The sequence below is a fragment of the Oncorhynchus clarkii genome, chromosome 6 (genome assembly GCF_045791955.1).
Source record: "Oncorhynchus clarkii lewisi isolate Uvic-CL-2024 chromosome 6, UVic_Ocla_1.0, whole genome shotgun sequence".
Lineage (NCBI taxonomy): Eukaryota > Metazoa > Chordata > Actinopteri > Salmoniformes > Salmonidae > Oncorhynchus > Oncorhynchus clarkii.
In genome coordinates this window covers 42,988,103-43,015,982 of record NC_092152.1, presented here as the reverse complement: position 1 = coordinate 43,015,982, position 27,880 = coordinate 42,988,103, and the positions used below count along the sequence as shown (strand labels likewise).

The following is a 27,880-nucleotide window of genomic DNA, read 5'->3' as shown; positions in this document are numbered from 1 at the left end:
TTCGTTGTAATGATTAGACCAAAGCGCAGCGGGATAATACATTCTTCTTTTAAGGAAGAATAAACACTGAACAAACTATACAAAACGAACGTGAAGCTATACGACACGAGTACTGACATGCAACTACACAGACAATAACCCACAAAACCAAAATGGAAATGGCAACCTAAATAGGATCCCCAATCAGAGACAACGATAAACAGCTGTCTCTGATTGGGAACCAATTCAGGCCACCATAGACCTACATATACCTAGACATACCAAAACCCCATAGCCATACAAAAAACCCTAGGCAATACACAAACACACATACCACCCTCGTCACACCCTGACGTAAACAAAGGTAACTAAGGCTAGGGCTTGACAGTACCCCACCCCTCCCCTCCCCGGCCGCAAACCTAAACCTATATGGGAGGGTCTGGGTGGGCATCTAACCTCGGTGGCGGCTCTGGGTCTGGACGCCGCCCCCCTTCTTTACCCTGAGTCTGCTCTTGTAACACTGACCTGTGGCCCATCGCCGGAGGCCCCGGACTGTGGCCCGTCGCCGGAGGCCCCGGACTGGGTACTGTCACCAGACGCTCTGTACTGCCGAGCCGCACTGTAGGCCTGGTGCGTGGTGCCGGCACTGGTGGTACCAGGCTGGGGACACGCACCTCAGGGCGAGTGCGAGGAGCAGGAACAGGGCGTACTGGACTGCCGAGGCGCACTATAGGCCTGGTGCGTGGTGCCGGCACTGGTGGTACCAGGCTGGGGACACGCACCTCATGGCGAGTGCGAGGAGCAGGGCGTACTGGATCCTGGAGGCGCACTGGGGGCCTGGTGCGTGGTGCCGGCACTGGTGATACCGGTCTGGGGACACACACCTCAGGGCGAGTGCGGAGAGGAGGAACAGGGCGTACTGGGCTCTGGAGGCACACAGGAAGCCTGGTGTCCTGTCTGTGCTTGGGAGTTCAAAACAGTTAACCTTAGCTAGCAGTGTTATTAAAAGTATGATTGAAACATTCAATGAACAAGACTAAAGTAGAAGTAAAAGTCACCCAGTAAAATACTAGTTGAGTAAATGTCTAAAAGTATTTGGTTTTAAATATGCTTAAGTATCAAAAGTAAATGTATTTTTTTTAAATGTACTTAAATAAAAAGTACATGTAAAAATAATTTAAAATTCCTTATATTAAGCAAACCAGACTGCACCATTTTCTTGTTTTATTTATTTACGGATAGCCGGGGGGCACATTTCAACACTCAGACATAATTTACAAACAAAGCTTGTGTTTTTTTGTGAGTCCGTCAGATCAGAGGCAGTAGCGGTGACCAGGGATGTTTTCTAAGTAAGGGAAAATGTATGGAGAAAACAAGACTACAAGCAAGTTGAAAGAGCGTGCTTCTACTTGGAGTAGCTGTACCAGCTAGCACATTTGCTTCCTTGGAAGTTGTGGAGTTGGTTTCAAACTGGTGGTGGGAACGAAGCCATATACTCCTGACTGGTAACAGAAGTGAACATTTTGCCTGTTCTGGGAATGTTTATTTTTAAGTTGCAAGAAGGTTCTGAGAACATTTGACTCTGGTTCCTTGAAAGTTTTCATGGGAGGTTTTATTACGCTATCAGAATGGAAATTCTAAGATATTTGGAGTTTTTTTTTAACGGGGAACTGCCTTTTGGCAGTCAATTTTGGCCTCAATCTTTTTAGCTTGCTCCTCAAGAAATGCTGGCGGCCGTGACAGAAGCCAAACGTGAGTTAGCTTGGGGTGTGGTTTGATGTGGGTGTTTTTTGGGTGTCTCCTTGACACCACCAATACACACCCATCTGTCAGAACTTCCCCTGCAGCAGGTTCCCCCCACTCCATCACAACAAACAAACCTCCTGCAGGTTAATAACTACAGGAAGATGTATGGTGAGATGCCGGGGGAAGATTTTTGTAATTTATTCATTCTTTATTTATTCAGGGAAAAAACCCATTGAGATCAGGGTCTCATTCACAAGGGTGCCCTGATCACAGCAACACAACAATCAAACACAAGATGAAACAAAACAGCAATCAAATGACAGCAAATGACCTTTGAATAATTGATTTATAAAGCCCTTTTTACATGAGCAGATGTAGAAAACCCCAAACAGCAAGCAATGCAGTAGAAGCACAGAGTAATATGAGAAGAATGCAATTGCTGAATTTATGTAGATATTAAAATGTAGTAACAGGTCCATGTAGAATAAACAACCCTTTACATAATACCATAGGCACAGTATCTGTATCGGCTGGTCCCTTGGACCAGGAAAGATGAAAGGTGCACATTGTTATATTAGCAGAACACTGCTTCTGTCTACATTTTGTCTGGTGGTAATGTGGCTACCTTGGCAAACATGTCAGAGTGGTCATACCTTGCTGTGTGGTGTCCTTTATACAACAGGAGTTTCCTTATCATAGAATTACACAGGGTTTCTCCTCCCCATATAGACTGATACCATTCAATTGAATCATAAAAAAGACAATACAAGTAAAGGTTGTGTCAAGTAAAATGTTAATGCAGAGTGCCAGGTCTCTCTCCATTCAGAGACATCAGTATCGAGCCCTGTAACATCATCTTGCAAGTCTCCACGTGCTGTCTCCATATACACTACCGTTCAAAAGTTTGGGGTCACTTGGAAATGTCCTTGTTTTTGAAAGAAAAGCTATTTTTTTGTCCATTAAAATAAAATAAAATTGATGAGAAATACAGTGTAGACATTGTTAATGTTGTAAATTACTATTGTAGGTGGAAACTGCAGGTTTTCTATGGAATATCTACATAGGCGTACAGAGCCACATTATCAGCAACAGTCACCCCTGTGTTCCAATGGCACGTTGTGTTAGATAATCCAAGTTTATCATTTTAAAATGCTAATTGATAAATAGAAAACTATTTTGCAATTATGTTAGCACAGCTGAAAACTGTTGTCTGATTAAAGAAGCAATACAACTGGCATTCTTTAGACTAGTTGAGTATCTGGAGCATCAGAATTTGTGGGTTCGATTACAGGCTCAAAATGGCCAGAAACAAATAACTTTCCTCTGAAACTCATCAGTCTATTCTTGATCTCAGAAATTATAGCTTTTCCATGCAAGAAATTGCCAAGAAACTGAAGATATCGTACAACGCTGTGTACTACACCCTTCACAGAACAGCACAAACTGGCCCTAACCAGAATAGAAAGAGGAGCGGGAGGCCCCGGTGCACAACTGAGGAAGAGGTAAGTACATTAGAGTGTCTAGTTTGAGAAACAGACGCTTCACAAGTCCTCAACTGGCAGCTTCATTAAATAGTACCCGCAAACACCAGTGTCGATGTCAACAGTGAAAAGGTGACTCTGGGATGCTGGGATGAGTTCCTCTGTCCAGTGTCTGTGTACTTATGCCCATCTTAATCTTTTATTTTTATTGGCCAGTCTGAGATATAGCTTTTTCTGTGCAACTCTGCCTAGAAGGCCAGCATCCCTGAGTCACCTCTTCACTGATGACGTTGAGACTGGTGTTTTGTGGGTACTATTTAATGAAGCTGCCAGTTTAGGACTTGTGAGGTGTCTTTCTCAAACTAGACACTCTAATGCACTTGTCCTCTTCCTCAGTTGTGGCCTGGGGCCTCCCACTTCTCTTTCTATTCTGGTTAGGGCCAGTTTGTGCTGTTCTGTGAAGGGAATAGTACACAGCGTTGTACAATATCTTCAGTTCAAAGCATCACCCAGGTGGGTGCTACACTGTCAGCAACGGATGATCGGCTACTATGGAGGAACTGGGAACGTCGGACAAAGCAATGGGCCCTGATGGCCCTGATAAAGAGCTCCTAGCTTGTCTGACTTTCTCATTGGCTGCACTGTACCATCGATGCACCCTCTGCTCAATCCATATTGACTTTTCCGAACTGCCTCAACTCCATTTGATTTAATTTGTTGTTCATTTATGAATAATATATTCTGTTAACAAGAAGACCACAATGGAAAGAAGTTTTAAAAAGTTTTTGTGTCATTCTCTATGATTTTTAAATGCATTGTATCCACATGAGGTTGTATTATGTTTTTTTATTTTGTCAAATAAATCAAATCGTACATATCCCGCGCCTGAAGCTACATCCATAATCAGTAGACCGTTCTGATTGGAGAATGAACAAGAAACTATGAAAATTAGTTTTTAGCTTCTATGTTTGTGCTAGAGGTCTGCTATTGGGCCAACACACACGCTATGATTCTAAACACATTCGTTAAATCAATGCTTGCAGCTCTGTTAGTCCAATAATATTATTTTGGTTTGAAATATTACTTGTCTTTTACATTTTGTACCAAATAAAGTATTTTTAATAAAGTGTGTGTTTTAATTTTTCCATCATGATGATAAACTTGAATCGCCTTCGTTTGTGAAATCCATAAAGAAAACTACATTCTGCCATTTATGGTCTCATTTTGATGACGTCATAAAACTGCGTAAATAACTTGGGACGGAGTTGCTAAACACTGCCACGAGTGAACTTGACACATTTTACAGATTTAAACCTGGTTGTAGTCATTTAAACGCCGTTATGGCTTCAGGGGAAGGATTTAAGGTGAGTCAGAATTATTTGTGCATGCTCATGTTAGATTAGCACACTGTCAAACGCTGCCTATTGCCTTATCTGTTTGCTTAAATCTGTTGTAAACTCGCCGCAAGCAGCATATCGAAATGGAATCTTCACAGGACCTTAATGTTTTTGTTTACATTCTTTTTTTGTCTCTTTAGGTATCATCTTTGAAAGACAAAGTGACTTTGATCACAGGTGCCAGCTCGGGCATCGGGGCAGGGACAAGCATCATGTTCGCTAAACTTGGTGCCTTGCTCGCATTGAACGGGCGCGACGTGGAAAACCTCACCAACATAGCAAAACAGTGCACGGACCTGGGTGCTGCGGAGGTACAGTCCAGTGTGCAATTCATGTCATTGTCATGTTGATACAAAGTAACAGATAATTTACGCTGACATGGTGTAGTATTTGTTACAGAGTAGCTAACTATAACGTTCTACGTTCAGCCCTTCTGCCCAGGTGGGTGGGTTGTCACTATAGTAGAATGGTCTAAATTAAAATGTGCAAAATCTGCACCGAGGTATAGACTCCGGTTGGATATTCGCCTGTAGCTTTCCTTACGTCCACCAACAGCAGTTAACATAACCATTGCTCCCTAAAACTTTAAAAACGGGTTCTAGCTAACCCGATGGCACACATTGCACACTTTTTTTTGGTGGATTTACATCTCGCACTATTTTAAATGATTTATTTACATTTTTGAATTTCAATTGTCCTGACCTCAAACAAGGTTCAGAATGTCCACTGACTACCCTTCTATATTGCACACCTTTTTCAGCTCACACGATTTTAAATTAATTTTTCCAAATGTAACATTTCAATAGTTCCTTGGTCATGTGACCTACTGACTACAAACAAGGTTCAGAATGTACACTCAGTGGACCTACACTTTGCACACCCTTTAGTTTGTCCATTTTCATCTCACATGATTTGACATGAACTTTGTAATTCAATAGCTCTTTGGTCATGTGACCTACTGGACTCAAACTACTTTCAGAATGTCAACGGACTGGTGGAAACGGGCACCGCGAGGCATCCAGTGAGGTAACGCGACCGATCCCGGAGAAGCTGGCGGAGCCCCGGGGAGAGTTCTCGTTTATTTGTGACGTGCAGGGTTCCCTGGAATAGGTTCGCCCCGAGAGAGGGACCCAAGCCCTGGAAAGTGTTGCGGTTTCGGTGCCGTCCGGTGAGCTCTCCCTGGCCCTTGTAAATCCAGGGGAGAGGGTGTAAATCTTACGCCAGGCCGTACCCATATCCGCAGCAGGTCTCCAAGGTGAACAGCCTCTGGCAGGTGGGGAGTTTGACTGGGGAGGTGCACCTGTCAAACAGTAATGCAGGTGTCTTAAGGCGAGCTTAGGGAGGACATAAACTTCCCGTGGAGCAGAAGGGCTAAAGCTCGCTTGATCTTGACTTTCAGTATGAATACAGACTGTGAAAGCGGGGCCTCACGATCCTTCTGAATTTTTGGCTTTTAAGCAGGAGGTATCAAATGTTAACACAGTGATAACTGGCTTGTGGCAGCCTAGCGTTCATAGTGACGTGGCTTTTTGATCCTTCGATGTCGGCTCTTCCTATCATTGTGAATCAGAATTCACCAAGCGTTGATCACTCGTAGACGACCTGATTCTGGGTCAGGGTTTAATACGTAGCAGAGCAGCTCACTCGCTGCGATCTATTGAAAGTCAGCCCTCGATCCAAGCATTTGTCGGGGACGGAAGGCATCTTCCTCCACCATCCTCCTCCTTTACTTACGGTTTACCAGGTCCACGGAGAAGGGCCAGAGGCCAGACACAGAGTGTGAGAGAGCCCAGGCATGTGGGTAGAAGGCATAAGACATTGACATGGGGCTCTGGATAGGTTGGGGGCTAGGTGGTGGTCGCCCGTCCTTTGGTGGGACTGTGAGTGAGGTTGGGACTCGCTGTGGAAGTCAAAAGGTTACCAGGTGCACGAGGAGACCTCCCCCAAGGCGGGGGGCACTAAGATTCCAAGCAGGGGCGGCCGGACACGGACTGGGGGCAGCACTCAGGCTGTGGAGGTTGGGTTGGGGACTTCGTCTCTGAGTGGATAAAAGCGGGCAGGTCACCAGGTGCCCAGAGCTTATTTCAGTTTACCAGGTGCACAAGGAGGCCTCCATCAAGGCAGGGGGCACTCAGATTCCAAGCAGGGGCGGTCGGACTCAGGCCATGGAGGTTGGAGTGGGGACTTGGGTGGGTTACCAGGAGCACAGAGCCTGTTTCAAATTACCAGGTGCCAAGAGCCTGTTTCGGGTTACCAGGTGCACATGGTTCCTGACAGCGGGACAATAGACATCTTAGTAATTCCAGGGAGTAAGCTATATTCTAAGGCCAAGTGAGAGGGGTGTTGACCGGGTAGGGAGAATAGTTCTGGAGGTCTGTAATTCCAGGGAATAAGCTATACACTCTCAGGCCCAGGGAGAAGGTGGGCAGGGAGTGTAGGCCTAGAGGCCAGGAGTGTCTGCCTGGAGGTCAGGAAGGCCCAAGTGAATAGGTGTGTAAGTGACACGGTCCTTCAGGGGGGCAGAGCAGGCAAATTAATGTAAAATCGTGTGAGATGAAAACGGACAAACAAAAGGGTGTGCAATGTTCAGGCCCACTGTTTTGACGTTCTGAACCTTGTTTGAAGTCAGTAGGTCACATGACCAAGGAGCTATTGAAATTCTGAAGTTTACAAAATTTATGTAAAAACATGTGAAATGACAATGGACAAACTAAAGGGTGTGCAATATAGGAGGGTAGTCAGTGGACATTCTGAACCTTGTTTGAGTCCAGTAGGTCACAGTCCAAGGAGCTATTGAAATTAAAATGTTAAAAAAAGTTTGTACTTTTTACGCTGCCTAACTAATTCAACTAGGAATACAAAATGCTGCTCACATTTCCACGTTTATTAGCATTGCAAAGCAAATTAATGTCCAAATTGTGAAAATAAGACCTGTGCAATGTTGTGTGCAATTTTTCCAACATCATGACACTTATTTGGAGCCTGTGGCTCAAGTGGTTTGAAAGCTATTGAGGTTTGGAAGCGTGAATATCTGTCAAATATCCAACCTGAAACTGTCTTTACCTTGGTAAAATCCGCCCACTAGTTCCCTTGGCGAGCTATATCGAACCCCCCTAATTGCAATGCCTGTATTATGACAGTACCACACTAACAAAAGTGATGAATGAGTAACATGATTTGTCCATTGCTGCCCACCAGCCCTTGCTTGTACCAGGGGACCTGACCAACGAGGACACCGTAAAGAAGACAGTGGAACTGACCATTGCCCACTTTGGCCGGCTGGATGTGCTGATCAATAGTGCTGGCATTCTGGCCATGGGCAGCATTGAGACAGGTGACCTGGCTCAGTATGACAAGGTCATGAACGTCAACGTCAGGTAGGATTAGCAGACCTATAATACCCTGAATAATAGACTTCATGATAGACTGAAGATTATATGTAACGTAGGGCCTTGAATGACATATCTAGGGCACCGCAAACTAAAAAAGAAGCTTTCATTAGATGAAGCCTGAAATCTATGTTCTGTGTTTATTAATTGCAGTGCATTGTTATGCAAAATCATGTACGAGAAGATCATGTCAGTATTTGTCAGACACTAACATCTCTACTTGGACTGTCCCCCCCCCCCTTTCTTTCTGAATGTTTGTGTTATTCCACAGATCAGTGTACCATCTGACTCAGCTGTGTGTGCCCCACCTCATCAGGACTAAGGGTTCTATTGTCAATGTGTCCAGTGTCAACGGGCAACGATCAGTAAGTATTACCAGACCATCGGGGGTTTGTGTGTGTTTCTGTGTCATTCTTTTGTAGCGGAGGCAAGTCAGACTCATGCTCTCTTGATGAGGTAGCCCTGCCTCTGACAAAATTGTTTAAATAATCCTGCCCGAAATGGAAATGTACTCCTAGCCTTATGGTTAAGATGTTGGATTCCCAAACAGGAGAGCTGAGATCCCACCTGTGACACTATTCCAGTATGATTTCTGATGCACACAATTGTACATTTGTTTCTAGTTCCCAGGTGTCCTTGCCTATTGTATGTCCAAGTCCGCTATTGACCAATTCACACGATGCATAGCACTTGGTAAGAATGATTTGTTTTTCTCCCATTCACTTTTCATTCTATTTTCTGTAATATGTATTATTATAGTGGGTGAAAATAAAGGAGATACTCATACGACTCATATTTCTCCCAGAGCTAGCGTCGAAGCAGGTGCGAGTGAACTCTGTCTGGTATGTCAAGTCTGTTTTGCTACTTAATTATTATTTGTTATGTAGTTATTACGACCATATTGATCTCTATCTCTCTCTGTTGTCTTTCCCCTTCCAGTCCTGGTGTGATCATAACAGATGTCCACAGGAGAGCAGGCCTGGATGAGGAGCAGTATGCTCAGGTAACCTACTATGTTATACAGGGACCTAACACATTGTTTTACAAGGTTGTGTTCACTGGATGGCGTTCCAAAATGTATGTACTGTATATTGTAAAATGTCAATGTTTAGAGAGCTCATGGCTTACTATATGACAGAGAATGTTGTCAGTCACCTAGTTATAATGCAATATCTTTCTGTCTCTCCGAACGCACTCTCTTGCTCTCTACTACCCCGTCTCTCTTTCTCTCCATTTTCCTCTCTCCTCCCCCTTCAGTTCCTTGAGAAGTGTAAGCAGACCCACGCCCTGGGGAGACCAGGTGAAGTGGAGGAGGTGGCCCATGCCATAGCCTTCCTGGCGTCAGATGCTGCCACCTTCATTACCGGGGTCAACCTACCTGTGGATGGGGGGCGCCACGCCATGTGTCCAAGATAATATCCTGTGACATGATCATTGACTGGCAGCCGATACAAACCTGAACTGTCTCCCTTGGTTTGTGTCATTTAAAAAAATATATATTTTGAGTCTAGACAGACAGAATATAATGAAATGTATAGTATGCCCTAGTATGCTATAAAAGTGAAATCATGTCAAGATCCTTTAGTTCTTCTGTGTTCAACATGACTGTACGCTTAGATGGGAGATTGGGTTTCAAACTGGAACATGAGTGCCCTCGTGGTGAAGATGTGAAGTGTAAGAATTTTTACACTTTAAAAGGGAAAACTTTTCATATTTCAGTTGCAATAATACATTCGCTATTTTACAACAACAACAAAAAGCCTCGGTGTATGCACTATGATAATAATGATTTCAATATTTTATTGACAACTTTTATTGAAAACTAACTCCGTTCAAGGTGTCTTTGTAGCTAACAATTTTAAATCACAATGGTCTTCTTGGGTTTCAAATATTTATTGAACACCTGAATGTTGAAGAAAAGGAAAGTGAAAACTAGAAGCTGCAATATTTTGAAGCAGACAGAGGATCTGCAAAGATGAATGAATGAGCATTATAACCACTAACATCTATCCCTTAACCTAAACAAAAATCTGCTGTCTCACTCAGATGTGTTAAAGTAATGAAAGAAATGCAAATGGAGGGCTCTGAGTTGTGTGATGAGAGGTATTCTGAGTTTATGGTTGGTTGGTCTGTAGAGTATCACAAACATGATCAACAATAAGGTAAAACAGTACGTGTAAAAGCATTAAACGGTCCAAATACAGTACAGTTTTGAAGAAGAAAAAAGATAACGAAATCCACGAAGCCCCAAATGTATGCAAAAAAAAAAAAAGCTCTGATGATGGGAAGTGTAATAGATGACAAAGTCGCAAAACCCATGGACATTAAATAACATAAATTAGCATGTTGGGATCCACTGTATACAACAAAAAGCTTTGCATAATTATATACATTCAACAAGTAATAAAAACAAGACCTAAATCTTCAATAATAGCTTCAGACTCGGACAAAGGGGATACAATGATGATGCAGGGGGAAAACGCTGTTATGTTAGCTTGAAAAGTGAGTTTGATTTTTTTTAAATTACTTGCATTCGTAATGTATAAAAAAATATTCCCTTTTGAAGTATAAAAGGCATGTAGATATATTCTGTCAAGATTAAACAAGACCCACCACGGGAGTCGGTTAATTATTTTAGCACAAGGTATCAGGTGTCATCTCTGTTTCTCAGTTGAAAGCACCACAGCTAGATGAGAGATGGGAGGTAGACAGACTGACACTCTTCTGGATCCACTCTCTCTTACAAGCTTCAATTCACTTGACTAGGGAAACGCACATCCGAAATGTTTGTGTGTGTGAACGCAATAGTTTTTCATAGCCTGGTGGGCATTTCTTCTGCACCAAGTCACAAGTACAAGTAGATTCATACCTCACCTGCAGACTAGGCAGGCGAAGATGGCTGGAAAGCATACACCTGTGGATGTCTGATAGGAACTATTCCTAATCCTGAATGTTATGATACTATTATATCCAATGTTTTGAGATCACTGTAAACCTGAATTGCTTTGAAAAGTTGCAGAACGAGATGTCTATTGCACTTTTATATTAAGATATACACGTAACATATATAAATAATATGTGTATGTGTGACATTTAACAAGATAAGATGTACTGCATAGTATGTATATTCGTTCCCTATTACTTTATACATCTTTCATTACATGTTGAGTGCAGACCATGAAAAGGAATAATTTAAAAACGTTGTCCAAGTGTGATGTCAGAAGAGAGATTTTCATATTATTTTCTCTCACTCTGGCATTCAGGGCTCATACTGTGCAACAGTAAAACAAGTCCCTGAAAGAAGCCAAAGTTTAATATCTTCTCCTCAGGCAGGCAGTAGGAACTATAGTGCGAGATGCCCCATTGTATCTCTGCAGTTTCTCCTGGTCAGTCCCTCAATGGCGCCCCCTTTCTGTTTCTGCAGTCCGAGCATATGCTGCAGGGTAAGGGACCTGACCTGCCCTTCATCTCCTGATGGGCCCCAGTATATGGGGACAGGGAGCCCCTCCTAACCTCCACCATCCCCCTTAAGTCACTCCTATGAGGAGGCTGTGTATGTAATGTATTTTGGGCTTCTATAACAACAGGCCTCTATAGGAAGCACACAGGGCCCACCTCTAGGTGGTAGTGCGAGCCAGGCTCTGTGGCTGGTAAGTTATACACGTTCAGGATGGGGAGTAAGTTGGGGTCCTGGGTCTGGAAGATGAAATGGGTCTGGTGCCAGCGGCCATCTTTGATCTGAAAGACAAGGAAGTTCTGCTGGTTAGAAAATCTTTGAGATAAGAGAACAAAACAATTTGAATATTGGAGCACGGAGTATAAAACAAAATGCAGAGACTGAACAGTATTTGGTCATGCTTTGCACTATTTGCAGATTGATATGAAATAAAGCGCCTTCAGAGAGTATTCAGTCACATCCCTGGACTTTTTCAGATTTTTGTTACAGCCTTAATTTAAAATGGATTTAATTCAGATTTTTGTCGCCATTTCAAAGTGGAATTATGTTTTTTAAATGTTTTGCCAATTAATAGAAAATGAAAAGCTGAAATATCTTGAGTCAATAAGTATTCAACCCCTTTGTTATGGCAAGCCTAAATAAGTTCAGGAGTAAAAATATGCTTAACAAGTCACAAGTTGCACAGACTCACTCTGTGTGAAATAGTGTTTAAAAAGATTTTTGAATGTCTACCTCATCTCTGTACCCCCCACACACACGCACAATTATCTGTAAGGTCTCTCATTCAAGCAGTGAATTTCAAACACAGATTCAACTACAAAGACCAGGGTTTTTTCCCCAATGCCTCAGAAAGAAGGGTACCTATTGGTAGATGGGTAAAAAAAAAAAAGACATTGACCATTCCTTTGAGCGTGGTGAAGTTATTATTAGTTACACTTTGGATGGTGTATCAATACATCCAGTTACAGAAATAATACAGGTGTCCTTCCTAACTCAGTTGCCGGTGAGGATAGAAACCGCTCAAGGATTTCACTACGAGGCCAATGGTCACTTTAAAACAGTTACAGAGTTTAATGGCTGTGATAGGAGAAACCTGATGGAACAACAACATTATAGTTACTCTATTATACTAATGTAATTGACAGAGTGAAAAGAAGGAAGCCTGACAAAACAAATATTCCAAGGCATACATCCTGTTTGCAACAAGGCGCTAAAGTAATACTGTAAAAAATATAGCAAATTCAACACATTACTGAGTACCACTCTCCATATTTTCAAGCATAGTGATGGCTGTATCATGTTACAGGTGTGCTTGTAATCATTAAGGACTGGGGAGTTTTTCAGGATGAAAATTAAACAAAATACAGCTAAGCACAGGCAAAATCCTAGAGGAAAACCTGGTTCAGTCTGCTTTCCACCAGACACAGATTAATTCACCTTTCAGCGGGACAATATCCTAAAGCACAAGGCCAAATATACACTGGAGTTGCTTACCAAGAAGACAGTGAATGTTCCTGCGTGGCTGAGTTACAGTTTTGACTAAAATCTATGGCAAGACCTGAAAATTGGTGTCTAACAATGACCAACAACCAATTTGACAGAGCTTAACATGTTTGAAAATAATAATGGGCAAATGTTGCACAATCCAGGTGTGGAAAGCTTTTAGAGACTTACCCAGAAACACTCAGGTCTAATTGGTGCCAAAGCTGCTTCTACAAAGTATTGACTTGGGAATGGAAATACTTCTATAAATTAGATATTTCCAAAACATTTTATAAAAATGGCAAAAAAAACATGATTTCACTTTGTCATTATGGGGTATTGTGTGTAGATGGGTGAAACATTTTTATTTTATTTTATTCAGGCTGTAACACAACAAATTGTGAAATAAGTCAAAGGGTATGAATAATTTCTGAAGGCACTGTACAACTGGGTAATTACATTCTGGTTAGATAAGTAATAATAGAGTATCCTTATTACGTGGTATACTGGTGCATTTATGCAAAGTGTTGCAGAGCAATCTTTGACTGGTCAACATACCCAGCAGTCATCCCTCACAACGTGGGGCTCTAAGAGTCCTCCAGCCTGGATCATGTCTCCACTCCAGGCCTTGAAGCGCACAGCGGTGGGGGAGGGCTCCAGGGAGGAACTGTTGGCCCACACAGGGACGTTCAGGCAGTGGATGGTGACGTGTTGCACTGCCTCGGAGCTCAGGAGGTGGAGGAAGTTAATTTGGATGCGACCTACACCAATCTCCAGCTGCAGACAGAGACAAACGTCAACTACCGTTACAATTCCATCTGTAGTCTCTTGTGACAGACGAAACACCAGCAGGCATGCAAGATTTGGTTCTAGGTGCCGAGATGACTAAATCCCCCAAAATCCTATTTGAACTTAAAGGTTAGGGCTTGTCAAAAAGCCACAAAAGACAGGAAATTCAAATGAGCCAGATAGTGAGAGCAATAGAGGTTGATGCTGACCTTGGATACTGTGATGGGTTTCAGACAGGTCTGGCCGCCGCTGCTGAAGTTACACGTCACTTCGATTGTGTCAGCCGAGCAGCCGAGGTTTGGGTCGACCCAGTAAGTGCCTTAAGGGAGGGAAAATAAACTGAGTGAAAAGGGATTTTGGATACAGGAGTAGTGTAATTTCACCAGAGTGGGCACATATTGACAGCTGAGTTCTGAGGGGCTATGGCAAGGATGTAGTGCTTTTGGAAGAGGTGTCACTAGCTTCGTCAGGTATATAGACGTATTGTTTATGCCGTAGTTATAGCACATATGAGCCCAGAGTCATGTGCAGGTTAAAATATTGGCCCTAGGACCTAGTAACTGAATAAATTAACCTTATATTTTTCTGTGGAAATAATGTCACAGCTTTTCATGTCTTTCAGTCGACATTAGTTCCAACTTCCTTACCATCGTTCATCCTCTGTTCACAGTCCTTGAGGTCTCGGCAGATGCGTGCTGGGTTGTCGTGGGTGCCTAGCGGGTTCTTCAGGCTCTGGATCAGTGTGCTGAGGTAGTGGAGGGTCTTGAAGATCTCTGTACCCTGGTGGTCCAACATGGGCAGGTCCATGACATGGTAACTCTAGAATGGAATGAGGACAACGGTCACAGCACCAATAGGAGATAAATTGCCTCTGTATAAGGCAGATAATAGTGCTAAAATGTATGAAGACAAAGTCAACATATGGGGAGCCTACAGTAGCCCATAATCATCGATTTGTAAGAGACTTACTTCAGTTTTGTACATCTACCTCCATATAACGGGCACCATGTTTGATGTGCACCACATTTTACACACCGACATTAACACACACAATTATCCTCTGGCCACATTGATGAATTCCCAAGGGATCATCTCACAGAGTACTCACCTCTGACCTCAGTGCAGCATGGGAATCAATAATGACTTGGAAAGCAGCTCCAATAGCCTCCTTTCTCTGGAAGAGATGACAAAATGACACAGTAAGACCACCCTGGAACACTTACTTTTACGCCTCTTCATCCTTCCTGACACAGTCAAGTTTTAACATAAGGGTAAAGCAGACTTACAAATGTCAGAGAACCAGGGAGACCCTAGAAACCAAAGGAAATAGAAAGTGCGTTTTAATGTATTGTGCAGTCATAGTACAGTATACAAAATAATTAATATTAAAATTAGGTTAACACTGCCAAAGAGTAACATAAATAACACAAAGGACTTACTGGGGGCCCGGGTGGTCCACGTGGACCAGGAAGGCCCCTTGGTCCTTGCACCCCCTGTTTATGAAAATAAACAGAAACACGATTGGATTAATAAACCCCCAATACACTAGACAATAATACTCCAACTGGGGACTGGTCTTGACCAATCAATATCATGGATTTCATCATTTAAACTCCTTTACCAGGAGAAGCAAAAGCAGCATCAAGCAGCAGCCCAGCAGTCATCTCTCACTGTCTGAAATTATTCCACAACAGAGGAGAGGACTAAGGGAAATGGCTTTGGGCGTCGAAGCTAAATGTACTTTAAGTAGTGTGCTCTCCATACTAAGCAATGGGTTGTGTCCGAAATGGTACCCACTATATAGGGAATAGAGTGCCATTTCAGACAAAACCTGGGTCTATAGGGGATCGGATTCATCAAAGATATGGACACGCACCGTCTCCCCTCGACTCCCTTTGTCACCTTGGGGTCCCTGATGGGGAGAGAGAAAAGAAAGGGGAAATCCCTCCATTATTGCCAAATAAGAGAGAGGGTTAACATGTGTTGCATATCAGAAGGTATGAGATTTAATGATGTACATACTGGACTACCACTTGGTCCGATGATACCAACTGGGCCTATGGCACCAACATTGCCCTGGAGAGAGAGAAAAACCATGGTGATAAAGTAGAAGTATAGGTAGATATCTGACTAGGCAGAGAATCATTTTACCTGGCCTAACCAGGGGGGAAAAATGGCTTTGTAGTTACAGCTACAGCCCAGAGTTTTCGCTGTACAGGTAAAAAATCAGGATCATAATGTCCACATTTTTCTTTTCTCTTCTTACCATCAATCCATGTGGCCCTTTTGGTCCTTGTATCCCGGCTGGGCCGAGATCTCCTGGAGGTCCCTATGGAGATACAACAGCCAGGTCACTCGTTATACAAGTCAGTATTCAACGTCCATCCATGTCTGAGGATGTCAGGAGATGTGGAAACTGGCCACTAGAGGCAACAGTGAGGGCTTTAACCTTCATTCATGTTTCGATTTTGCTAGGGTGTTGTGGACGGGGAAGCATCTGTCTTCCGATTCCAAAGGTTGCAAGTTTGAATCCAGCGATAAAAAGTTGTTTTTGATATTTTTGTTTTAAGCTTATCACAAACCTTAACCCTTACCTTAACCATTCGGAGTTAATGCCTAAACTTAACCTTCAACACTTCACTTTGGAACAACTTCGAAATGTGATGTTTGAGGAACATGGGTTAATGTCTAATTCTGACATGAATCTGAGAACTTGTTGGATACAAATACATGTGTTGACAAACATACATGTTGATAATGCACACTGAATGTGAAGTATGACGATATGGGCCAAATGAGTGGAAGGTTGCACCATATGGGTGTATCATCTGTTTAGCATCCTCTGTTGTGTAAATGTGGGTACACTGTATATCAAACTGAAACACTAGGAAAATCTCCAAGTGGAGCACTGGCAGTCATACAACACACTAAATTACTGCCTAAAAGTTCAGTAAAGCCTGCTAACGTCTCTGTTTTCTCAGCTGGCCAGCACCTGCAGAGCAACATCACTACAGAGTAGCAGAGTAACAAAAGTTATGGCATGTTAAGTGACGTTATGCGTGGGTGCGTTTAATTTATTGTGGACCGTTCTTCTGTCCAAATGCAGCAGTCTTTAATTCTGATTTATCCCTTTCAGGGCAAAAACAAAAAATGCTACCAAATCGTTTGAGGCTTTAAATTCCTCTCAAACTCTCTAATAATCTCCAGCCAATCTCTGATTTACCACTGAAAATGGGTTATGCTTTTTGGCGTTGTTTTATCAGAACCATATTTTTGGCCAACTGAGAAGGAGAGGGTCCTTCACTAGAGACATTTAACTATTTTAAATGTTTATGCAAGTATTAATTCAAGAGCAAGATGTGTTTGTTGTGTTTCATTCATTCACCATTGCAGGATTTTTTCTGGATCAAAAAAGGGCTTAGGTGGTGGGTGTGGCAGGGGGTGTGGTAGGAGGCGTGGCAATGAGCGTGGTCGGCCGTTGCGTGGCTATATTTGAAAGAACATTTTCTTGGCGCTGCAGAGAAAATGACAATATTTTATGCTAATTTCCTGCAATTCTACAAATTTCTCCCTGGAGCTGAGAATTTGTTTTGCAGTTTAAAAGCTAACTGCCTCCAACTCGACACATTTTGCCATGCAACTGAGAGAAAATGTTGCAGTTTTAAAGCTAATTTCTTGCGATTCAATATAATGTGCCATGGCGTTGAGATAACATTTTACAGTTTTAAAGCTAGTTTCCTGCAATTCTATGCATTTTGCCATGTTATCCAGTTTTGCTGTGTTCTTTTGCTCAAACATAAAACAATTAATACTGCTAAATTAATTGTTTTGGGAATTTTCAATTCTCCCTGACTGTCTCCTTTTATTTTGGTGATTGTTAGTTGTCACTAGATTATATTGTAAAAATATATACGTCCATTATCTTCTCTACATACTTTATATCTGGTTTTAGTTGTTTAAGTTTATACTTAAAACATTTTTCCATCCCGAAAATGAATGAGAGAAAAAGAGAGAGAGAGAAAAAGAGAAAGAGAGAGAGAGCAGAAGAGAGAGAGAAAGAGAGAGAGGGAAAGAGAACAACCACAATTAGTGAAAGAGAGAAGCTTCCATTAAAGAAAACCCTCTGAGTTCTATTAGATAGATACCTCTGAATCCACAATATGGCTATGTTCAATAATATCAAAGGCTGGACTGAAATATAACAGTACAGTTCCCACACTCTTATTAGTATCCATTTCTTTCAACCAATCAGTAATTTGTGACAGTGAATGCCCTTCTCTATAAATAAGCATGCTGAAAGTCTGTTTATAATTTGTTTACAGAGAAATAACATTGTATTTGATCAAACACATTTTTTTCCAACAATTTGCTAAGAACTGGCAGCAAGCTTATAGGTCTGCTGTTAGACCCAGTAAAGGCCGCTTTCCAACTCTTGGGTAGCGGAAATACTTTGGCTTCTCTCCAGGTCTGAGGACAAAGACTTTCCTCTAGTCTCAGATTAAATATATGACAGATAGGAGTGGCTATAGAGTCGGCTGCCATCCTAAGTAGCTTTCCATCTAAGTTGTCAATGCCAGGAGGTTTGTCAAGATTGATTGATAACAATAATTTTTCCACCACTCCCACACTAACTTTACAAAATTCCAACTTGCAATGCTTTTCTTTCATTATTTCCTTTTGTGTGCATGAATATGATGGCTCACTGTTCGTTGTTGGTATTTCCTGGCCAAGTTAGCCCACTTTGCCAATAGGGTAATCATAAAAATAATTGGCAACATCAAATGGTTTTGTGATGAATAAGCCATCTGATTTGATGAAAGATGAGGTTGAATTTGTCTTTCTGCTCATAATTTCTTAGCCAAGAGAGAATGGCATGCATAGTATTTATATCAGCCCACTTCTTGGTCACAGACACCTTCAACAAAAAAAAGGTAGGGGTGTGGAGCAGAAAACCTGTCAGTATCTGGTGTGACCACCATTTGCCTCATGCACCACGACACATCTCCTTCGCATAGAGTTGATCAGGCTGTTGATTGTGGAATGTTGTCCCACTCCTCTTCAATGGCTGCGTGAAGTTGCTGGATATTGGCGGGAACTGGAACACACTGTCGTACACGTCGATCCAGAGCATCCCAAACAGTCTCAATGGGTGACATGTCTGGTGATTAAGCAACCCATGGAAGTACCTTTTGTGTACAGACCCTTACAACATGGGGCTGTGCATTATCGTGCTGAAAAATGGGACGATGGCGGTGGATGAATGGCATGGCAATGGGCCTCAGGATCTCGTCACGGTATTTCTACTGTAAATACATTTGTACACAACATTTGAGAGAAATAAGCTTTATGTGCGTATGGAACATTTCTGGGATCTTTATTTTAGTTAATGAAACATGGGACCAACAGTTTACGTGTTACGTTTATATTTTTGTTCAGTATATAGAGAGAAAGAGAAGAGAAAGAGAGAGAGAGAACAACCACAATTAGTGAAAGAGAGAAGTTATATATATATATATATATATATATATTGCTTTCCACACCTGGATTGTGCAACATTTGCCCATTATTATTTTCAAAATTCTACAAGCTACGTCAAATTGGTTGTTGATCATTGCTAGACAACCATTTTCAGGTCTTGCCATAGATTTTCAAGTAGATTTACGTCAAAACTGTAACTCTGCCACTCAGGAACAGTGCTGTTGCGGTGACCGCATTACTGCCACATCGGCGGTCACAATCCATGAAGGCAGTCAAATTCCACATGACCATTTAGTCTCAGTAATTAGGAATCCAAAGTTCTGATGCTGCTGTTGGTTATTAGTAGCCTGCCAAACTTGCTAACTGCCTGGTACTCAGCACTCTGTTGTCCCTCTAATCACTCTGACATCAATGCAAATGTAATCGAAAATCTAATCAAAGACTTCATGAGAACCCATGAGCTCATGTATATCGCAACATTTCTATAGGTTATGCAATTGTGTGAGAAAACAGAGTGATGGCCTCTATTAAGAAGAGGTTCCCAACAGCTTTCTATAGGCTCGGCCTACTATATTTAGTTCTAAACGTTCCGAATATTAATCATATTGTTTATCTTTACAACAGGAGTATAGCCTACCTGGCTGGCATGAAAATGAACCGTGGGAAAAGTCATTTTTTTGCGACTTTTTTGAATCACACCTCATGTAGCCTAGCCCATACGGTTTGTATCACAACTAAAGTGGCCAAATTAAGCACATTCATCTGCTTTACAAGGTCTGTAGAGCCTAACTGGCATACAGAAGCAGCACGTGAGTTTATAGCCTACTGCCGTGTGCGCATTGCTGCGCTTATAATGTGAAGAAATACTGTAGAAATGTATTAACATTTTAAGCTAAAAGTTCTGAACTGTTGCGTAAGCCTCACTGCGTAAAACAGTTTTTTTTATGCCAATGTGTGTATTAATTTGGGATCTATCGCATTCCACAACTGTCCTAGACTATGTTTGGAATATTTATTTTATCACACAGAATAAGTCAACTTTTGTACTATGGGAATAGTAGATTGACATAGGCTAATGCTTTTGCTGTTCGTTAGGCCTACTCATCTTGTTGGCTGATTTGCCCAAAATATAAGCTTCAGGACAAAAATGTAATTCCTTTGCCACATTTTTTGCAGTATTACTTTAGTGCCTTGTTGCAAGCAGGATGCATGTTTTGGAATATTTATATTATGTACAGGCTTCATTCTTTTCACACTATCAATTGGGTTAGTATTGTGGAGTAACTACAATGTTGTTGATCCATCCTCAGTTTTCTCCTTTCACAGCCATTAAACTCTGTAACTGTTTTAAAGTCACCATTGGCCTCATAGTAAAATCCCTGAGCGGTTTCCTTCCTCTCTGGCAACGGAGTTTGTAGTGACTGGGTGTATTGATACACCATCCAAAGTGTAATTAATAACTTTACCATGCTCAAATGGATATTTATTTATTTATTTTTACCCATCTAGAAGTAGGTGCCCTTTCTTTGCAAAGCATTTTGGGCTCCCGAGTGGCGCAGCCGTCTAAGGTACTGCATCTCAGTGCAAGAGGCGTCACTACAGTTCCTGGTTTGATTCCAGGCTGTATCACATCCGACCGTGATTGGGAGTCCCATAGGGCGGCGCATAATTGGCCCAGCGTAGTCCGGGTTTAGCCGGGGTAGGCCGCCATTGTAAATAAGAATTTGTTCTTAACTGACTTGCCTAGTTAAATAAAGGTTACATTTAAAAACATATTATAATAATTGAAAACATCCCTGGTCTTTGTGGTTGACTCTGTTTGAAATTCACTGCTCGACTGAGGGACCTTACACATAATTGTATGTGTGGCGTACAGAGATGAGATAGTCATTCAAAAATCATGTTAAACACTATTTTTGCACACAAAGTGAGTCCATGCAACTTATTATGTGATTTATTAAGCACATTTTTACTCCTGAACTTATTTAGGCTTTTCATAACAAAGGGGTTGAATACTTATTGACTCAAGACATTTCAGCTTTTCATTTGTAATTAATTTGTCAATTTAATCAATTTTAAATTCAGGCTGTAACACAAAATGTGGAAAAGGTCAATGGGTGTGAATACTTTTTGCTGGGACTGTAATTAGATTATTGCTCATGCCACAGCATAAAACAGGTGCGTTCAGAATGTTCTAGCGAGTCCATGTCTGAAAGGGGAGCTGTTGTTTTAGCACCTGATAATGCCAAGCTGTTATTGTTTTATCTTGCACCCTTTGCACAATAAATCAAGTTGTATTCTCAGTGTACGTTTTAAGCCTTTAAGCGCACAAGGTGACGGCCAGCCTTGTCACACCCACGTTTACGGATTAGGTCATTCTTGTGGGGGAAACTTTATAGATGATTAATGAATTGTTTCATTTGATCATGTGACTCAAGTGGGAGATGAAAACAGAGGGAAGTGTAGCGTACCTTTGGTCCAAACATTCCGAGAACCCCTGGGTACCCTGATTCACCTGTGTCACCCTGAGGAGAGGAGAGAGACGGATACATCTTCATCTTTATCACCAGCATCATCACATATTCTAGTCATTACCATAAGTCTGTGGTCATTACTCATTACCAACCAAATAACTTTTGAGTTACAGATGCAAACGATGACAAACCGGTTTGGTGACCAAGAATTTTCAGTCAAGTGAGACTGAACAGGGCTACATAATGAGCAACTTCTTCTCTGACTCCGCACTATTGCTATGTTACTCACAGGCTGTCCTTTGGGCCCCTGGTGACCCTGTTTCCCTGGCAACCCCATTCCACCAATGTGGCCTCTTTTCCCTAAAGGTCCAGTTTGGCCTGGGAGACCCCTCTCACCCTGTGACACACGCACACATGGACAGAAACCAGTTGTAATGGAATAACAAGCAAAGTGCATATTCCTTTTTTCTTAACACCTTAAACAATGTCTAACATGATAAACATGATGGGTCTCTATAGTTCATTGGAGCATGTTCTCTTCTCTCTCACCTTCGATCCAAAGAGGCCCTGATCGCCTGGAAGCCCTGGCACGCCCGTTTTACCGTGGTTTCCAGCTTTGCCGATAATACCAAACTCTCCGTCGTCCCCTTGCTCACCCTGAGGAGTGAACACACAGAGCTGATGGTGACTGAAGCCTTACAGAAAACAGAACTTGAGCATTAAGATGCATTGATATTTACGAGCACGCAGAGAGAACGTTCGCTAAGTCTTTTGTTAGACCATGCTTCGATATTGATAGGATCGAAAGAAAGGAGTGCTGCTCTCGGATCAGCTTTCTCCATTTAAATCTTACCATAACATTAAAACTATTCCACAATACTGACAACGAATCAGCTCCTAGAGAGATATTACCACCTATGGCTGCAAATAGGCTATTGAAGCAGCTTATTGTGGTTACCCAATAATAGTGCACTAAATCATTGCACACATCATGAAACACATTGAGGCAAGCCTTTTTTGTGAGTACATACCATGCATAATGGCAATAATGACTATAGTTGCTCTGCGAAACTCCATATTTTTGTGAGTACCAAATGTATTTTGATGTTATAACATCTGCAGAGTAGGTTAATGGGACTTTGAATTGAAGGATCCTGGGTGTCAGGATCTCCTCAAGCCCAGATACTGGTTCATTGTAGCCTATGTACTTATTAATGCAGTCATCTCGGTTTTCATTTGAAGCATCATTTTATCCTTCACTTGTTTGTAGCAATTGCAAATACTTTGTATTTTTAGTCAACTTCGTTCTGAAGTTATTCGCAATCACAGTCAGACGGATAGCTTAAATATCTTGATTCTATATTCAGCGGAGATCTTCTGTGAACAAAGTGATGTGGAAGGGCAAAAAAGCATCTAACGATGCGCTTTGGGCTGCACTATGAGTGTTCTGGATCACTCGTAGATGTGCAACAGTATTTAAGTATGTTACCAAAGAAAGGCTCTGGGAAACACCTTGGCTACTAAAGAAACATTCTAAGGTTCTAACGATGATCTTAATGCTAAAAAGGCTCTGGGAAATGAGGCCCTGGTCATTTCAGTCAGGGAGGAGTACACAGTTATTGTCTGTTCTTACCTTTACTCCTTTGTCTCGGTCTTTCCCAGGATGGCCGTCCATTCCAGGCTGGCCCTCAAGGCCTTCTCTGCCCACAACTCCCTTTGGGCCAGGATGACCCTCTGGACCCTAGGAAATACACAGAAATAAGCATATATACTGTATCATAACCTGCATTCTAGTACATAAGAAATCCCGCTATGCCCTCCGGCGAACCATCAAACAGGCAAAGCGTTAATACAGGGCTAAGACTGAATCCTACTACAAAGGGAAACACAGCCATGAGCTGCCCAGTGACACAAGCCTACCAGATGAGCTAAATGACTTCTATGCGCGCTTTGAGGCAAGCAACACAGAAGCATGCTTGAAAGCACCAGCTGTTCCGGACAACTGTGTGATCATGCTCTCTGTAGCCGATGTGAGTAAGACCTTCAAACAGGTCAACATTCACAAGGCCGCAAGGTCAGATGGATTACCAGGACGTGTACTCAGAGCACTCGTGTACTCGGTCCCTGACCGAGTCTGTAATACCAAAACGTTTCAAGCAGAGCACAATAGTCCCTGTGCCCAAGAACACCAAGGTAACCTGCCTAAATGACTACAGACACGTAGCACTCACATCTGTAGTCATGAAGTGCTTTGAAAGGCTGGTCATGGCTCACATCAACACCATTATCCCAGAAACCCTAGACCCACTCCAATTTTCATACCTCCCAAACAGATCCACAGATGATGCAATCTCTATTGCACTCCACTCTGCCCTTTCCCACCTGGACAAAAGGAACACTTATGTGAGAATGCTATTCATTGACTACAGCTCAGCATTCAACACCCTAGAGCCCTCAAAGCTCATCACTAAGTTAAGGACCCTGACTAAACACCTCCCTGTGCAACTGGATCCTGGACTTCCTGACGGCTGCCCCCAGGTGGTAAGGGTAGGTAACAACACAACTGCCACACTGATCCTCAACATGGTGGAACCTCAGGGGTGTGTGCTCAGTCCCCTCTTGTACTCCCCGTTCACCTATGACTGCATGGCCAAGCACGACTCCAACACCATCAGGCAGTTAGAAAAGCCAAGGCTAGCTTTTTCAAGCAGAAATGTGCTTCTTGCAACACTAACTCAAAAAAGTTCTGTGACACTGTAAAGTCCATGGAGAATAAGAACACCTCCTCCCAGCTGCCCACTGCACTGAAGATAGGAAACACTGTCACCACTGATAAATCCACCATAATTGAAAATTTCAATAAGCATTTTTCTACTGCTGGCCATGCTTTCCACCTGGCTACTCCTACCCCTGTCAACAGCACTGCACCCCCAACAGCAACTCGCCCAAGCCTTCCCCATTTATCCTTCTCCCAAATCCATTCAGCTGATGTTCTGAAAGAGCTGCAAAATCTGGACCCCTACAAATCAGCCGGGCTAGACAATCTGGACCCTTTCTTTCTAAAATTATCTGCCGAAATTGTTGCCACCCCTATTACTAGCCTGTTCAACCTCTCTTTCGTGTCGTCTGAGATTCCCAAAGATTGGAAAGCAGCTGCGGTCATCCCCCTCTTCAAAGGGGGGGACACTCTTGACCCAAACTGCTACAGACCTATGTCTATCCTACCATGCCTTTCTAAGGTCTTCGAAAGCCAAGTCAACAAACAGATTACCGACCATTTTGAATCTCACCATACCTTCTCTGCTATGCAATCTGGTTTCAGAGCTGGTCATGGGTGCACCTCAGCCACGCTCAAGGTCCTAAACGATATCTTAACCGCCATCGATAAGAAACATTACTGTGCAGCCGTATTCATTGATCTGGCCAAGGCTTTCGACTCTGTCAATCACCACATCCTCATCGGCAGACTCAATAGCCTTGGTTTCTCAAATTATTGCCTCGCCTGGTTCACCAACTACTTCTCTGATAGAGTTCAGTGTGTCAAATCGGAGGGTCTGTTGTCCGGACCTCTGGCAGTCTCTATGGGGGTGCCACAGGGTTCAATTCTTGGACCGACTCTCTTCTCTGTATACATCAATGAGGTCGCTCTTGCTGCTGGTGAGTCTCTGATCCACCTCTACGCAGACGACACCATTCTGTATACTTCCGGCCCTTCTTTGGACACTGTGTTAACAACCCTCCAGGCAAGCTTCAATGCCATACAACTCTCCTTCCGTGGCCTCCAATTGCTCTTAAATACAAGTAAAACTAAATGCATGCTCTTCAACCGATCGCTACCTGCACCTACCCGCCTGTCCAACATCACTACTCTGGACGGCTCTGACTTAGAATACGTGGACAACTACAAATACTTAGGTGTCTGGTTAGACTGTAAACTCTCCTTCCAGACCCATATCAAACATCTCCAATCCAAAGTTAAATCTAGAATTGGCTTCCTATTTCGCAACAAAGCATCCTTCACTCATGCTGCCAAACATACCCTTGTAAAACTGACCATCCTACCAATCCTCGACTTTGGCGATGTAATTTACAAAATAGCCTCCAATACCCTACTCAACAAATTGGATGCAGTCTATCACAGTGCAATCCGTTTTGTCACCAAAGCCCCATATACTACCCACCATTGCGACCTGTATGCTCTCGTTGGCTGGCCCTCGCTTCATACTCGTCGCCAAACCCACTGGCTCCATGTCATCTACAAGACCCTGCTAGGTAAAGTCCCCCCTTATCTCAGCTCGCTGGTCACCATAGCATCTCCCACCTGTAGCACACGCTCCAGCAGGTATATCTCTCTAGTCACCCCCAAAACCAATTATTTCTTTGGCCGCCTCTCTTTCCAGTTCTCTGCTGCCAATGACTGGAACGAACTACAAAAATCTCTGAAACTGGAAACACTTATCTCCCTCACTAGCTTTAAGCACCAACTGTCAGAGCAGCTGTACCTGTACATAGCCCACCTATAATTTAGCCCTATCAACTACCTCTTTCCCAACTGTATTTAATTTATTTATTTATTTTGCTCCTTTGCACCCCATTATTTTTATTTCTACTTTGCACATTCTTCCATTGCAAAACTACCATTCCAGTGTTTTACTTGCTATATTGTATTTACCTTGCCACCAAGGCCTTTTTTGCCTTTACCTCCCTTCTCACCTCATTTGCTCACATTGTATATAGACTTGTTTATACTTTATTATTGACTGTATGTTTGTTTTACTCCATGTGTAACTCTGTGTTGTTGTATCTGTCGAACTGCTTTGCTTTATCTTGGCCAGGTCGCAATTGTAAATGAGAACTTGTTCTCAACTTGCCTACCTGGTTAAATAAAGGTAAAATAAATAAAAATAAATAAATAAAGTTTGCCGACAACACAACATCACCGACAACGATGAGACAGCCTATAGGGAGGAGGTCAGACACCTGGCAGTGTGGTGCCAGGATAACAACCTCTCCCTCAACGTGATCAAGACAAAGGAGATGATCGTGGACTATAGGAAAAGGAGGACCGAGCACGCCCCCCTCAATGACGGGACTGTAGTGGAGCAGGTTGAGAGCTTCAAGTTCCTTGAGGCAACTGCTTGGCCTCTGATCGCAAGGCACTACAGGGGGTAGTGCGTACGGCCCAGTACATCACTGGGGCCAAGCTTCCAGCCAATCAGTACCTCTATACCAGGCGGTATCAGAGGAAGGCCCTAAAAATTGCCAAAGACTCCAGCCACCCTAGTCATAGACTGTTCCTTCTGCTACCGCACGGCAAGCGGTACCAGAGTGCCAAGTCTAGTTCCAAAAGGCTTCTTAACAGCTTCTACCCCCAAGCCATAAGACTCTTGAACAGCTAACCAAATGGCTACCCAGACATTTTTTTTTATTTATTGTTTACTTCAGTTTATTTAGTAAATAGTTTCTTAACACTTATTTATTTTCTTAAAACTGCTTTGATGGTTAAGGGCTTGTAAGTAAGCATTTCACTGTAAGGTTGTATTCGGCGCATGTGACAATTACAATTTGACTTGATTCAATCAATGAATCAATCAATTAAATTAGGTACACGTTGCATTGCTTTACAAACTAGGTGTCCCACTTACCAGTGGTCCTTTGGTCCCAGATTCACCTCGCTTCCCCCATTTGCCTTTCTGACCCTGGAGTAGATCAGAGTACACAACAGTCAACAACCAACTGTGACATGATGTCATCATACCATAGGTTAAAATCAATCACACTGTGTCTGGTTCAAACACATGTCATGATGTGAAGTGAACAGGTGTTATGGTATACAATGAGACTGGATACTACAGATATGTTGTTACTTGTCAAGGTCTGTTGTCCTTACTTGATCACCTTTGGATCCTTTTGGCCCCTGTATTCCCCTTGATCCAGGATGTCCCTACAATATGAATGCATACATGATGAATAGCTGGATACTGTATTTATGTGGATACTGTCAGTGTAAGTAATCACATGTTAGCAGGTCATAAACATAACCATTGGCTCACAGGTAGTCCAGTTGCTCCAGCCTTGCCTCTTTCTCCATCCACTCCTGGCTGGCCCTGAGAAGTAGACGTGTGTTAACATTTCCACGCATGAAGCAAGTTTATTCAAGTAAAGTAACTTTCTTACTAGATTGGTTATTACCCCTATTTTATACAGT

At 42.5% G+C, this 27,880-nt stretch overlaps 2 protein-coding genes across 2 annotated transcripts in view; one reads left to right on the top strand and one right to left on the bottom strand.

Moving 5' to 3' along the window:
• The first annotated feature begins 4,432 nt into the window (after positions 1–4,432).
• On the top strand, positions 4,433–9,567 carry LOC139411180 (3-oxoacyl-[acyl-carrier-protein] reductase FabG). Its single transcript, XM_071157099.1, has 8 exons — positions 4,433–4,570; positions 4,744–4,914; positions 7,802–7,980; positions 8,264–8,357; positions 8,616–8,685; positions 8,798–8,834; positions 8,932–8,995; positions 9,250–9,567. The coding sequence occupies exons 1-8, from the start codon at positions 4,547–4,549 to the stop codon at positions 9,406–9,408; spliced, it is 798 nt and encodes a 265-aa protein (XP_071013200.1). The 5' UTR covers positions 4,433–4,546; the 3' UTR covers positions 9,409–9,567.
• Positions 9,568–11,407: 1,840 nt separating this feature from the next.
• Positions 11,408–27,880, bottom strand: part of LOC139411179 (collagen, type XXVII, alpha 1b) — a 136,154-nt gene continuing 119,681 nt past the window's right edge. The window contains exons 44-60 of the mRNA XM_071157097.1: positions 27,726–27,779; positions 27,563–27,616; positions 27,318–27,371; positions 23,306–23,413; positions 22,222–22,329; positions 21,962–22,069; positions 21,670–21,723; positions 15,987–16,049; positions 15,743–15,796; positions 15,597–15,632; positions 15,160–15,213; positions 15,007–15,030; positions 14,829–14,894; positions 14,368–14,539; positions 13,930–14,039; positions 13,490–13,708; positions 11,408–11,730 (exon numbers count right to left, since the gene is read on the bottom strand). Coding sequence (XP_071013198.1) covers positions 11,584–11,730; positions 13,490–13,708; positions 13,930–14,039; positions 14,368–14,539; positions 14,829–14,894; positions 15,007–15,030; positions 15,160–15,213; positions 15,597–15,632; positions 15,743–15,796; positions 15,987–16,049; positions 21,670–21,723; positions 21,962–22,069; positions 22,222–22,329; positions 23,306–23,413; positions 27,318–27,371; positions 27,563–27,616; positions 27,726–27,779 — 1,485 coding nt within the window. The 3' untranslated portion in view covers positions 11,408–11,583. The remainder of the gene's footprint in view (positions 11,731–13,489; positions 13,709–13,929; positions 14,040–14,367; positions 14,540–14,828; positions 14,895–15,006; positions 15,031–15,159; positions 15,214–15,596; positions 15,633–15,742; positions 15,797–15,986; positions 16,050–21,669; positions 21,724–21,961; positions 22,070–22,221; positions 22,330–23,305; positions 23,414–27,317; positions 27,372–27,562; positions 27,617–27,725; positions 27,780–27,880) is intronic.